The sequence below is a fragment of the Polistes canadensis genome, unplaced genomic scaffold, assembly GCF_001313835.1.
Source record: "Polistes canadensis isolate GaletaPanama2010 unplaced genomic scaffold, ASM131383v1 scaffold_99, whole genome shotgun sequence".
Classification (NCBI taxonomy): Eukaryota; Metazoa; Arthropoda; class Insecta; order Hymenoptera; family Vespidae; genus Polistes; species Polistes canadensis.
In genome coordinates, this window is record NW_014569646.1 from 516345 (window position 1) to 530717 (window position 14373).

The following is a 14373-nucleotide window of genomic DNA, read 5'->3' on the forward strand; positions in this document are numbered from 1 at the left end:
CAATAGTTTTATATGAAATATATTATATATTATGATATATATATTATATATATCATAGGATAAAGAAGTTTGTTTTCTGAAAGAGAAAAGAAAAGAAAAAAGAAAGAAAGATTGACTAATAATTGTGTCTCAAAGCCTCAAGTAGTTCCTTTTAATGAAAGAAAAGGCTACAGATGAATCGCGTTTGCCAACTAATAGTTATTACCTATTTCATAAAAAATACAATTAACCGATAATTAATTATTACGTAAAAAGAAAAAAAAAAAGAAAAATAACAAAACAAATATTAAACTCTTTTACGTGTCGATCGTTGTAAGTAATTTTTTTACGATGACTATTTTTCATGAAAGTGTGCACGTTGAAGTTTGCGCATCGTCGTCGGTGGCCCCAATTGTAATAAGTGAGACAGATAGCCCGCGTTTAATAATTGCGCTCTCTGTTCATTGCGCAAAAAAGGGCTTATTAGTTAATTATCATTAAACAGACTATCATATACGATATATATGAATCTTAGTTGTTATTCTTCTATATTTATATATTTTGCAACATATAAAGGTGATTTTTTATTGGTAATTCTAATTCCAAGACTGATCGATGTTGGTTCTTTGTATTACTCTCTGATACAAATATTATTCAATCATAATTATATATATATATATGTATATATATATGTATAATCGCATGTATATTAAATATTGCATATCTCTCCAATTTTGCTGCCCCCCTCAAAGTTAAATGTATATTTCAAATCATTTTCACAATAGAATTACCATATATATTGCTCTGCGAAGTATGTCATTTAGATGATTTTAATCATTTCTATCAAAGAAAAAAGAGAAAAAGAAAAAAGAGGGACAGAGAGAAAAAGAGAGAGAGTAATACAGAGCAATGAAATTCCAAGTTATTTGAATGAATACATATATCAAACATTATAAGAATAAACAAAATAGATACTGTCAAATCTATTCATTCTAATTTCTACTGTTAATTGCACTGCCAATTGAATAGTGCATATTGTCATTGTATGATGTTATCAAATTAACGAAAACTAACAACAAAATATGGAATTCAAAATTTTATATATTATGTATTATGTTACGTTGGATATATATATATAAACTTTATTAAATAAATTATTAATAATAATAATAATAATGACCTCAGATTATAAAAGATTTTAAATGCAAGCATAATTATGCATAAATTTAATTCAAATATAAATGTTAATTTATGTTATTATTAAATTCTTATCGATTACTTTGTTATTTCAATTTATTGCACATGTAATTTTTAATGTTATTAAATGTTTAGGTATATAAATTTGATTCGACATGCTTGAATATGTGATTTTATACTTGTACAGGCAAAATAATAATAATAATTATGAAAAAAAAGATATCTTTTAAAAGCTATTATATGTACAAATATAATATGTGAATACTTGACAAAAAAAAAAAAAAAAAAAAAAAAAAAAAAAAAAAAATAACCCACCTGTACAACAACCAACATCGACGTCCAAGTGTGCAATTGTTTAGTTAAAATATGTATTCCCAACGAATACTATGTGTATATAATGTAAATATGTATATTAATTCTATTTTATAGTAGGGCCAATTGAATATCGTAATTTGTTCACGATAAAAGCGTGAACATAAAAATAGACTAATCATTATCGTAAAAAAATAATAAATCAGCATGTGTATACCTTAATAAAAATGATGTATATTGAGGTACTTTTTTAAATAAGTTTTTCTTTTTGCTTTTTTTTGTTTTCTTTTCTTGTTCTTTTTTAATTTTTTCATTAATCAATATGTTAGAAATATATCCCATGTTTACATTTGAAAATATAATTATAAGTTTTAAAAAAAAATGATGATGAAGTTAACATTGTTCATAATTTTTCACAACAGTTTAACAAACAAACAAAAAAATATTAGACACAAGATACCATTAGATTTTAAGAAGAAAATTGATGATCTCATGTTTCGCTATTATATTTTCATGAACGTCTACAATAATAATGCAATAAAGCTAAATATTGATTGTGTAATATAGTTTTGTTTAAAAAAAATAAGCCAACGTTATCATATTTTGAAATCATTCATATGGAAATTAAATAGAACTGTTTAATTTAATTTAATAACTTTTATGTGCTAAACGAATCATATTTTATAAGTGCGTTGTGACAATATAATATCAAATTAGTATTTATGTAGAGATTTAAACATGAGTACCTCTTATTTTTATTATTTTGAAATAATTTGAAACTTTAAGTACATTTGATATAAATATTTCTTTTGCTTTATTATACTTTATATATTTTAGTATTTATCACAGATCCAGTAATAATTAATGTCATTTTTTAAGGTTATGTTGTATAAATTATTATGGAACAACTTAACAAACGTGTTAAATAAAAATGACATTAATATTATTACATTAAACTTAATTTAACTTAACTTAATATTATATTAAAGAGGTTTATAAAAAGAAATCAAAAAATTAAATTAGATTATGTTAATAATAACTACCTGTATGGAGAGAAGAAATTATTAAGGTACGTTCTATTGTTTATATTTTACGTTTTCCTTTTCAAATAAAATTCAAATCTACTACCATTACAAAACTCGACTAATGGCGCGAAAATCAATTTCAAAATAGTGACGTACTAACCGGCAAAAGTTTCCAATCTATTAGGTTAGATTATTAATGGTCTTTGTTAGACCTAACCTAAAATGCTTGTATCATCTTAAAAAAATGTTTTTCTATTTTTTTTAGAAATAATTAAAATATTGTAAATTAAACGATAAAAATAATTCAAAAAAAAAATGACTACAAAAAGGAAGCCTGAAACACAAGTACCGGCAGAGGAAAGTGATTTACTTTCAATTCGGCCACTTGGTGCTGGCCAAGAGGTTGGGAGATCATGTATTATGTTGGAATTTAAAGGAAAAAAAATAATGTTGGATTGTGGTATACATCCAGGATTATCAGGTATGGATGCTCTACCATTTGTAGATTTAGTAGAAGCAGATGAAATAGATCTATTATTAATCTCACATTTTCATTTGGACCATTGCGGTGCATTACCATGGTTTCTGCAAAAAACAAGTTTTAAGGGACGTTGTTTCATGACGCATGCAACTAAAGCGATTTATCGTTGGCTTTTATCTGACTATATCAAAGTTAGTAACATTGCTACCGAACAAATGTTGTACACCGAATCAGATTTAGAAACTAGTATGGATAAAATAGAAACTATTAATTTTCATGAAGAAAAAGATGTCTTTGGTATAAAGTTTTGGGCATACAATGCTGGACATGTATTAGGTGCTGCTATGTTTATGATTGAAATAGCTGGTGTTAAAATTTTATATACTGGAGATTTTAGTCGTCAAGAGGACAGGCATTTAATGGCTGCTGAAATACCAAATATTCATCCAGATGTATTGATAACTGAGTCTACCTATGGAACGCATATTCACGAGAAGAGAGAAGACAGAGAAGGAAGATTTACTAATCTAGTTCACGAGATAGTCAATCGTGGTGGTAGATGTTTGATACCAGTCTTTGCATTAGGAAGAGCACAAGAACTTCTTCTTATTTTGGACGAATATTGGAGTCAACATCCTGAATTACATGAAATTCCAATTTATTATGCATCTTCTTTGGCCAAAAAATGTATGGCCGTTTATCAAACATACGTTAATGCAATGAACGATAAAATTAGACGACAGATTGCTATCAATAATCCTTTTGTATTCAAACACATTTCTAATTTAAAGGGTATAGACCATTTTGAGGATATTGGACCATGCGTAGTTATGGCATCTCCGGGTATGATGCAAAGTGGTTTGTCAAGAGAATTATTTGAATCTTGGTGTACCGATGCTAAGAATGGTGTTATAATAGCTGGTTACTGCGTAGAGGGTACACTAGCTAAAACTATTTTATCTGAACCAGAAGAAATTACAACAATGTCTGGACAAAAATTACAATTAAAAATGTCTGTAGATTACATATCATTTTCTGCTCATACCGATTATCAACAAACATCAGAATTTATACGTATTTTGAAACCACCACATGTAGTACTCGTACACGGAGAACAGAATGAAATGGGAAGATTAAAGGCTGCTCTGCAAAGAGAATATGAAGATGATCCGAACACTACTATGGAAATTCATAATCCCAGAAATACGGTTGCCGTAGAGTTATATTTCAGAGGAGAAAAGACTGCTAAAGTTATGGGCACGTTGGCGATGGAAACACCTAATCCAGGACAAAAATTATCTGGTGTTTTGGTTAAACGTAATTTTAATTATCATATGTTAGCTCCTTGCGATTTATCGAAGTATACAGATATGAGTATGAGTCAAGTTATCCAAAGGCAAAGCGTTTATTTCTCCGCTTCGTTACCTGTATTAAAGCATCTCTTAACACAAATAGCTGGTAATTTGGAAGTTATAGATGATAAAAAATTAAGAGTCTTTAAAAACATCGATGTAACCATCGATGGTAAAATTGTTATGATGGAATGGATAGCAACTCCAGTTAACGACATGTACGCTGACTCTGTTTTGACTGCAATATTGCAAGCCGAGATGATGGAACAACCTCCTAAAATGTTACCCGCGCCAACTAAAATGGATAGGATGCATTTCAAAGAATGTCTTATTGAAATGTTGCAGGAAATGTTTGGAGAAGACTCTGTTCCTAAAATTTTCAAAGGAGAAAAGTTATATGTAACCGTCGATGGTAAAAAGGCGCATATAGATTTATTAAACTTAGAAGTTACCAGCAAAGATGATGAGACTTTCCAACAAATAGTACAAACAGCTGTAATGAAATTACATCAATCGTTAGCACCACCCTGCGATACGATATAATTAATTACATTTGAAATACTTTTATATTCCTGCGTCAGCAAATATATTTTATAATATATGATTTATTTCAATTTTGATATATTAAAAGTATATAGATAATATTCTAATTAAATTTTCATCAATCCTAGTGTATAACAATGTGGTATATAATATTTTTTTATATTCGAAACATTCATGCTGTAAATATGATTTTCAATTTCATGATTAAATAAAATAATTTCCATATAATATTTATAAATAAGTTAAAAATAAAAGAAACATTAATAATTGATTGTCGTTTAACTTTAGTTGTGTAATAAAATTTATCTTACTATATAAAATCTTATTTTATCTTATTAATTATCGCATTGGATAATTATTAATAATTTACCTCTCAGACACTGCACGCTACTATAGTAGCTTTCATGGATATTGAGGTATCAAAAATTATTATAAAAAAATATCTTTATAGTAGCTAAAAGATTAAATATGATACTCCTTCAGATCACCCCATGCAGGTCCGACTTTTATTTTTACTGGTAATGGTACTGCAAGTTGACATACTTGTTCCATGGATTCTTTAATTATTAAAGCTACTTTTTGTAAATCCATTATATTCACCTGAAATCAAATTAAAATTTGAATGAAAATAATTTGTATTAAGTTTTCTTAAATTAATAATATATGAGCCTAATCATTCTTACCTCGTACAATAACTCATCATGAAGTTGTAGTACTAAATAAGCACCTCTTAAATTTTCATCCTTTCGCTGTTTTCTTAATTTTTGTTTAATTCCTGTCTTTGGTATGACAATCGCTGAGTTTGGAAATTCGTTTCGTATTCTATCTTCTATGTTAATCATAGCTTGTTTTGCTATGTCTGCTGCAGAACCTTGTACTTTAGTATTCACTGCTTGTCTTTCCGCTTGCGCTAAAATATATTTAATCTTTATAATATTCTTGTAAATTAAACAATCTTGATCATTCGTAAACTCACCTTTTTCATAGAGATTAGTACTTTTTAAACCAGGAAGCATTCTACGTCTTTCCATTAGTGTCGTAATGTATCCATTTTTATGCGCTTCTAAATTAACATTTTTAAGCCATTTGTTTATGCCTGGGTATGCATTTATGAAAGATTCTAAAAATGTTTTAGCTTCTGTTTCCGTTAATTTTAAATTTTCTGCTAACGTTTTGACACCCATACCGTAAATCATACCATAGCACAATTGTTTAGTATTTTGTCGCATATTATCATCGATCTAAACATACAAATAATATCAACGATTGTAGATAATTGTTTTTATGTAAAAAATAAAGCAAATAATTTATATTAATTATACCTGATCTTCCGATACATTGTTCCATGTAGCAGCAATATTTTTAAAAATATCACCTTCCTTGCATAGAATATTACAAAGTATCGGATCTTTCGAAAAATGAGCTAATATTCTTAATTCAAGTTGACAATAATCTGCCGATAATAGAACGTTTCCTTCAATTGGTATAAATGCCATACGAACGCTTATTACAAAACTATTATCTTCTGAATTGAAATCTTTAGGTACGTTTTGCAAGTTAGGTTCGTGCATAGAAATTCTTCCAGTCAATGTGAAAGTTTCAGAATCCCCATAAATTCTTGAACTATTTTGGCCAAGACTTAACAACGGATAAACGATCTATCAAAAAATTCCAATCGTGCTTAACAAAGTATATAATATTTTGTGAAAAGATATATATAATGTTAAGTGAATCGTATATTTACCTTGGTTTGAGTTGTGTTTAATTTACGCCAAGAAATAATAAGGCTTGAGATTGGATTATTATTTTGTGCTAAAACTGCTTTATTGGTACTTATTTTTTTCCCTTTATATAATCCCAAAATCTATGTCAAAAATATATTATTTATAATTTAAATCACATGTGCGATAATAAATCAATGATATTTATATGAACCTGGCTGACTTCTTTGGACGATGAAAAATTAAATTTTCGTCCCGTTAAAGAAAACGCACGTTCTTCCAAAGAAGACATTTCAACTTCTATAACGTGTGACAATTCTTGCAAAGATTTTAAATTTATACCAAATCCCGTTAATTCCATGCGAGCTAACAGTGTAATAGATCTCATCTCGATTTCTGAAAATATATCCAATTTTATTATATATTTTTACAACATTAAAAATCAAATATTAGCTTGTCCTATAAGTTCTTTCCCATAAAACTTTGTCACCAACGAAATGTACTTTGAAAGAGCTATAGGACGACTGAAATTGATGCCATAAATGGAAAATAGATAAGCCTACGTGTCTACAAACATAGTCGGCTCGAAGTCATACATAGTGTGGTGCGGAAAGTACTTATGGGACAATCTAATATTTTACCTTTAAATGTATAAAGTAATATTGGACAGAGTTCTTCCAATTTGTTTAATAATGTTTCCATAACGTGCCATGTAAGAACAGCTTTAGTGGATGCTTTAAATTCCAATGGTAATTTATTTTTTACGTTTGTTTTAGCATCGAAGTGTTTCACTATGAAGGATCCTAAAGGAAAATACTCCAACACCTATTAAATATATTTTCTTTCAAATTTCTTCTTAACACGTTCGCTACCGTGCCACGAAAAAGAGATCTCAACCATCGTCTACTGGCAGTGACACTGGTAACGAACATATTACACATTCTTTTTTGAGAGGAAAGAGAATTAAATTATATTTTACCATCTCATTCCACTTTTTTTCAGAAATACTACCATGTAGCAACCAATTCGCAGTATAAGGATCTAGAAATCTACAAGTGGCTGCTACTTGGAAACATTGATACAGTGTTTTATACAACTTCTTGGTTGAAAAACATCTTATATACAATGATGTATTAGAAAGTAATTCTTTAAAGAAATTTATTTGTTCTTTAATCGATACTTTTAAATCTGTAACATAAAATAAATTAGTTTTGTATATAATGAGTATAAAATAAATATAAAATAACTAGAAAAGAATTGTTTTTTCAAAAGAAACAAGACAATACCTTTCATTTCGCAAAATGAAATATAATATGCAATATTTTTTTCCCAAGAAATAGCGGCGCCACAAATTTTTTTATCCTCAGCGATGAATTGTTCAATTTTTCTTGATCTGTTTTTAACGTCGGTAGTGGAATTAATAATTTTATTTCCTATACTGTTACATTCGTTTACGTAAGATTCGCAATGTAAAGCCAACGCGATACTTTTATTCTTCATAATTTCACGTTTAAATAAATTAAAGGTCGCTCTGTCGCTTCCAACTTTAACAATATTTAATATATTCCAATCAATATTTTCATCTATATGCTCTATTTTGTGAGAACATAAATTGATTTGTACATCTGATTTAATTTGTTGGACATGCGATGAACTTGTTTTAATAACCGGTAAAGATGTTTTACATCCTCTAATTATTTTGGATTTTTTAATCGGTGTTTCTTCATCCGAGTTTGATACGATGCTATCCGAACTGTAATTTGCACCAAGAAGAATGTTTCGTTCTAATAATTGTTTTAATTTTGGTTTATTTTTATTTATTATCTTACTATTGGTAGTCTTTGTAATATTTTTGTAAACATTGCTTGAAGTTGCAGATTTAGGTAATTTATCTCTATAAACTTTAACAGGGATTTTCTGTGTCTTCTTTAATTTTAATTTTGTTTCAACTTCTGTTGGGGAACCCATTATGACATCCGAATTATTAGAATTTAATGATATTTTACGATCAAAAGTTAAAGTTGTTTCCTTTGCTATAGAAGATTTTTTATCATGAAGTCTTCGTAAATTGTAGTTACATGATATTTTGTTAACATCTTGTCCGACAATATGATTGCAAGATTCTATATCATTTTTTTCGTCATTATTTTCTGATACGTTTTTTATATTTTTCATATTGCTGATACTGTTATTTAAAACTTCTATATTCTCTTTATTTAATTCACTAATTTTTTTCAATAATTTAGATTCGTTCCAGGAATCATCATTCCATGTTATCATTGCATCTTTTATTTGCGTACCAGAAGAAGAAGGTTTGTGCGATACAATCTTTTCATTTGAATTTGATTCTGCCATTGGCAAATTATTTTTGACTTCATGATTTAATAACTTGTTTGAACTCTTCGTACTTGTTTCATTTTTCACTTTATTAGGTGTTACGTTAATGCTTATATATGAAGAGAAATGTAAAGTACCGACGATATTTTCTTCAAGTGCATTGTACAATTGTGTGTCAAGATTTAAACTTTCATCGAATAAACTGGGACTTCTTGAAGCAGAATATTTCATAATTTTTTCAGATTCGCTTAGATTTTCATCTTTACAATGCATTAATAAATTATTATCATTAGTATCATTTTCTTCGTCAATTCTTTTTCCATCGAAAGTAATTAATGACTCGGTGTCTTGTTTACTTTCAAAATCAGTATTTAAATCTTTCGAGCAATGCGATTTATTTTCTAAATTTTTATTGATGATGTTAATATGTTCCGTAATCTCATTTTGTTTATGCAGTGACGAGACATCTACGCCTGAATTAATGCAAGAAGAATTCTTTTTACTTTTATCTATATCTTCCATTCTTTTTTCTGACATATTCGTGTAATTTATCTTCTTATTTGTATTATCATTTTCTACAGCAATATCTTTCGATAAATTAGATTGATTATTACTGTTAGATATAGTATCAGTGACCATGCTATTATTATTCGACCATGGCATATTTTGTAAACCTAATTCATTCTGTAAAAAATAATATAAAATATTTGATTACAAAATAAGTAAAGGAAATTTTATATCTATTATTCATAATCCTCATGTTAATTAACCTGAATTAATATTCTAGCTTCTTCGACTAATAAAATAGCAGCTTGATGAGGTGTAAGACCATCTTTTCCTGTAACGAATACAGTTCTCATTTTATTTCTAGTAATAGCTTCCAATTCATGTTCTCCATCGTGTTCCTTTTCACTGTAATAATAATGATATATGCATATAAGTATTAAGATAATTTAGCATAAATTAATTAATTAATTTAGCACGTTTACTACTATACAACAGAAAAAAGATTCCAATTGTAGCTAAGAAGTTATTTCAGGTTCATTATGTGTGATACCGGGCTCTCAATAGAAACTGGTGCATTATAAATATGTGATACTGGTAGTGAACATGTTAATTAAAAATTTAAAAAAGTCTAATGCATACCTTTCAAATGGTAGTGCTTTATATAATGCTCGTTCAATGTCAAGAATGTTAGCGACAGCTAAATCTGCTACAGTAGTAATTCCTTGTTTAAATAGGCTCCTTGCTCGTAATCCATTTAACATTGAAATACGCAGCAAATCTAACAATTCTCTACATACTCCAAATTGTAGACGCGTTTTAAACTGTCCTACCAATAACTCCATGCAATCCCAACCAAGTTGTTTACAAAATTGTGTAACCATTCCTAATAAAGATAAAAAAATATATTTAGTTAGATATTAAATTTATATAAAGAAGTAATATAATGTTACCAGCAAACGTGGAAGCACTTTGTTGTAAACTTTGCAGTACTCCACGACAGCAATTATATTTGTTACAAACTGTATTCAAAGGAATTTCTCGTACCAGGTCATGTAAAGCTAACGCCGTGTAAAACCGTTTGTGTATTCTCAGCTAAAAGTATAAATAGTTTTTTAAAAATTACTAACAGTATTATATATAAAGAAATTTTATATTTCTTTTAATTAATATAAAATATTTGCTTACTAGCTTGCCTGGTTTCACAATTCCTCTAATAGCTGACATTAGAAAACTTTCTTCTATGCCTATAAGTTGACCAACTCTTCGTTCGCTTTCCGATATTGATTTCCATAATTCTAGAAATACCATCCAATCTATTGTCGATATTTGACTACCATCGTTCACTGGAGTTACTAAATAAACGACATGTAGTTCAGTATCTAAGACAAAACATTTCCTAGCTCTTTGCAATTCTTCAAATAAAAATAATCCTTCTATTGGTGAGATAGATGCAGAAAGACATGCTTTTCCCAAAGGCGTTGCAACCCATCTTTCTTCTTGCTCTGTAGTTTGTAATCTGTAATATATATTCTATTAAAGAAAAAAAAATGTCAATCATATAAAAATATAATATAATAAATATTTAGTAACTTTTACATTAAAAATTCATTATCCATTAAATATTTAATTGCATTAGTGGATAAATTTGTCATAACATCTTTTTTATTTATACTCGCTAAAGTACAATTCATATAAAGTTCAAGATCAACTTTCGTATATACCACTTCACTAGCTATGGCTTCTAAAAGTGTTCTGATTAAAGGATTAGAATCCTTCAAACATGATTCTATCGGTTTTAATGTTGCTGACAATAAACATTCTGCTGCTTTGCGTTCATTCGGTTTACACATTAAAATACTCTCTCCTGTCAAAAATTTATAAGCATCTATGTATCTTACTCTTGGTTGTTAATAAAATAATTTATGTAAAAAGGAAAAAAAATACCTGCAGTATCACTTCCCATTCGACCGGCTCTTCCAATCATTTGTTTATACGTCAAAGTATCCAGTATTTTACCGCCGAACATTGGAGATCTAATGATGACTCTTCTTGCAGGTAAATTAACTCCACTACTTAACGTTGATGTTGCTATAAGAACTCTCACAGATCCTGATCTATAATAACAGATTTGATTTAATACTAACAATTAAAAAATCCAATTCAAAGTGATATAATACCTGAAGGCTCCTTCGATAACATCACGTTCATCCATTGTCAAACCAGCATGATGAAAAGCAACGCCAAATGAAATTGAATTTTTCAAGGAATTATCTAACCCACATGGACAACGTTTCAATTGTTCAATAATTTCAAGAATAGCTGTACTGTTTAATTGTTCTTTTAAAATATTACCAAGCGATGTATCTTTTTGACCTGCCAACGTTGATCATGCCATTACTTCATTTTTTATTTACTAATTTATCAAGTAACTAATGTATTAAGTAATTACCTAGTTTATAAAATGTTAGTGCTACTTGATACGCCAATTTTTCGCACCAATTTTTAGTCGGACAAAATATTAAAATACTTTTACCATCAGATATAGTTTCTATGCACAATTGTAAAATATCATCAGCATCCATCAATAATTCAGATGATGATACTAAATTTCTAAGTAATTTTAACTTGCTATCGTATATGCTTTTTCCAATCTGCAAATAATAAATAAATTTAATTATACATAGAATATATTTAAAGGATATTTACTCACTTTACATAGCTCGTGTAATGGTATAGGTCTGAATTCAGTTTTATACAACTCAGCATCTAACCAATCCGCTAACAGGGTCAGATTTGGAAGCGTAGCAGACATACCGATTAATTGTATGTTAATATCTTTCTTCCTGTCACGTTAAAAAAAATAATAAAATAATTCGTCGTTGGCATATATAGCATTAAACATCATTGATAATTACCGCAATGTCATATATTTTAGTTTGGTAAGTAGTAATTCTAGGAGATAACCACGATTAGGATCACCCAGCAAATGCAATTCATCTATTACAATTGCACCCAATGTAGACAAATCTCCTTCTTCCATTAAATGATTAATTATAGAATTAGCTTTTTCTATAGTTGCTATGGCAATGTCGGTAGCTGTAAATCCACCGGGTGGATTTATACCTCCCATAAATCCTTCAACATGAATCCCATATTCTAATAAAAGATCCTAATAGAATTCAATCATATTATTCACATTATTAATACTCAATCTTATCATATTAGAAATATTTACCTTAAAATAATACATTTTTTCTCTTACAACAGAAACAAATGGTAAAACAAAAATGGCTTTCTTTTTACATTCCAACACCGTCTTTAAAAGAAGAATCTCTGCTACCAATGTTTTCCCTGCCGATGTAGGAGCCGAATATAAAATATTTTTTCTTTCATTGATTACTTTAAGATTGGATAAGCATTCTACTTGCCATGGAAACATTTCTGATATTCCTTTCGCTTCATATTTCTATAATATATAAAATTATTATCAATACACTTGCAATTAGATGAATAAATTATAATAATAAAGATCAATTTATAAAATATATTTATACCTGAAGAATAAGCGATGGAAGACCCCAAGATGCTAATTTAAATCGATCTTGCGTACAAATCTTAGATGATAATTCCATATTTAAATTACTGTTACTATTACTACTAATAATAGTAGATGTTTTCTCTTTACAATGCGATATATCAATAGGGTTACTTATATTATCTGTTACATGTTGTTTAAAATTTTTACTATTATTTCCAACACGCGACAATGGCTTTGATTTATCCCATTGATTAAAATTTTGACATTTTATATGTTGATTTTTATGCTTTATGTTTTCAGTACTATTATTTTCTTTACTTGCTTTCCTAACGCTTATATTATCTTCCAAATTCTTTTCATTCGATTCAGAAATCTCTGGTAAGATGTTTCTGCTAGATTTGCTTTCGAAGAACATAATACTATCTTTGAAATATTTATCGAGACTGGATTCATTTTGGAGATGTATATTTTTAGTATCATCCAGTAGTTTTGATGAGTTTCTATTACTTGATTTACTTATATTTTTCGAAAATAATATAGTGTCTTTAAAGTATTTTCCTAAATCACTTTCATTTTGTTTAAACAGTATGTTCTTACTTTGAGTTTTTATTTTAGAATGCGTTGAAGAGTTTCTTGATGATTTCATATTACCATTACTATATAATAGGTTTTGTTCTTAGAACATTTATTAATAAAAGAGAGATATATATATATATGTATATGTCTATATAATATATTATTATATTAATATATTATTATATTATTATATTATTATATTATTATATTATTATATTCCTAATAAATTTGACTCCTAATAAATTTGACATTTCACATTAGTATTTGATTTAAAAAATTGTAAAATACATTTAACACACTCGTAAATATTTATTACATAAATATGATTTAAAGTAATATAAGTTGCAACAAATAAGAATAAATAAATAAATAAATAAATAAATAAATTAACGTTTATAAAATCTATAAAATACACATGATTGATTGAAATAAATATAAACAATAAATAAAGATCAAACGACATTAAGCAGTTGTAGGAAAGCGCCACCATGTTCTAGTGCGACTTTCATTAACTACTTGCAGGCTTTATTGGAATCAGTCGGAAAGGTAGATTTCTTATCTGCCTTTAAATCTATCGGTAAAACAGTTTTCTTTATTACTCAACCCCTGCATACAGATTACATAACACTACAAGCATGCATACAGGCGTTGCATTGTAAAAAATTTACTGATAGATGGAATTCGTAAGAAATATTACCAACGATGTATAAAGTGATATCTTGCTTACGATTTTTCAGAAAAAAAGAGCCTATTATCTATTTATTGCAGCTATGATTTAAAAAAAAAACGTACAAACAAGAATATT

General features: G+C 28.0%; 2 protein-coding genes across 3 annotated transcripts in view; one reads left to right on the forward strand and one right to left on the reverse strand.

The window, feature by feature from the left end:
- The window catches only part of LOC106787347, a 10741-nt gene extending 5580 nt beyond the window's left edge, over nucleotides 1–5161 (forward strand). The window contains exon 3 of the mRNA XM_014749633.1: nucleotides 2817–5161. Coding sequence (XP_014605119.1) covers nucleotides 2817–4889 — 2073 coding nt within the window. The 3' untranslated portion in view covers nucleotides 4890–5161. The remainder of the gene's footprint in view (nucleotides 1–2816) is intronic.
- On the reverse strand, nucleotides 4703–13666 carry LOC106787355 (DNA polymerase theta). Of its 2 annotated transcripts, XM_014749645.1 has the most exons (24): nucleotides 13009–13098; nucleotides 12883–12920; nucleotides 12690–12805; nucleotides 12370–12623; nucleotides 12165–12297; nucleotides 11904–12105; nucleotides 11632–11827; nucleotides 11399–11568; nucleotides 11051–11318; nucleotides 10640–10970; nucleotides 10405–10546; nucleotides 10094–10337; nucleotides 9718–9859; nucleotides 7897–9631; nucleotides 7590–7798; nucleotides 7252–7435; nucleotides 6825–7006; nucleotides 6634–6753; nucleotides 6212–6547; nucleotides 5866–6130; nucleotides 5573–5799; nucleotides 5260–5489; nucleotides 4799–4873; nucleotides 4703–4716 (listed from the first exon to the last, which is right to left on the reverse strand). In XM_014749645.1, the coding sequence occupies exons 2-22, from the start codon at nucleotides 12914–12916 to the stop codon at nucleotides 5352–5354; spliced, it is 5628 nt and encodes a 1875-aa protein (XP_014605131.1). In that variant the 5' UTR covers nucleotides 12917–12920; nucleotides 13009–13098; the 3' UTR covers nucleotides 4703–4716; nucleotides 4799–4873; nucleotides 5260–5351. The 2 variants fall into 2 exon arrangements, with proteins under 2 accessions (XP_014605131.1, XP_014605130.1); XM_014749644.1 differs by having other exon boundaries at nucleotides 12690–12920; nucleotides 13009–13666.
- Nucleotides 13667–14373: the final 707 nt, after the last annotated feature.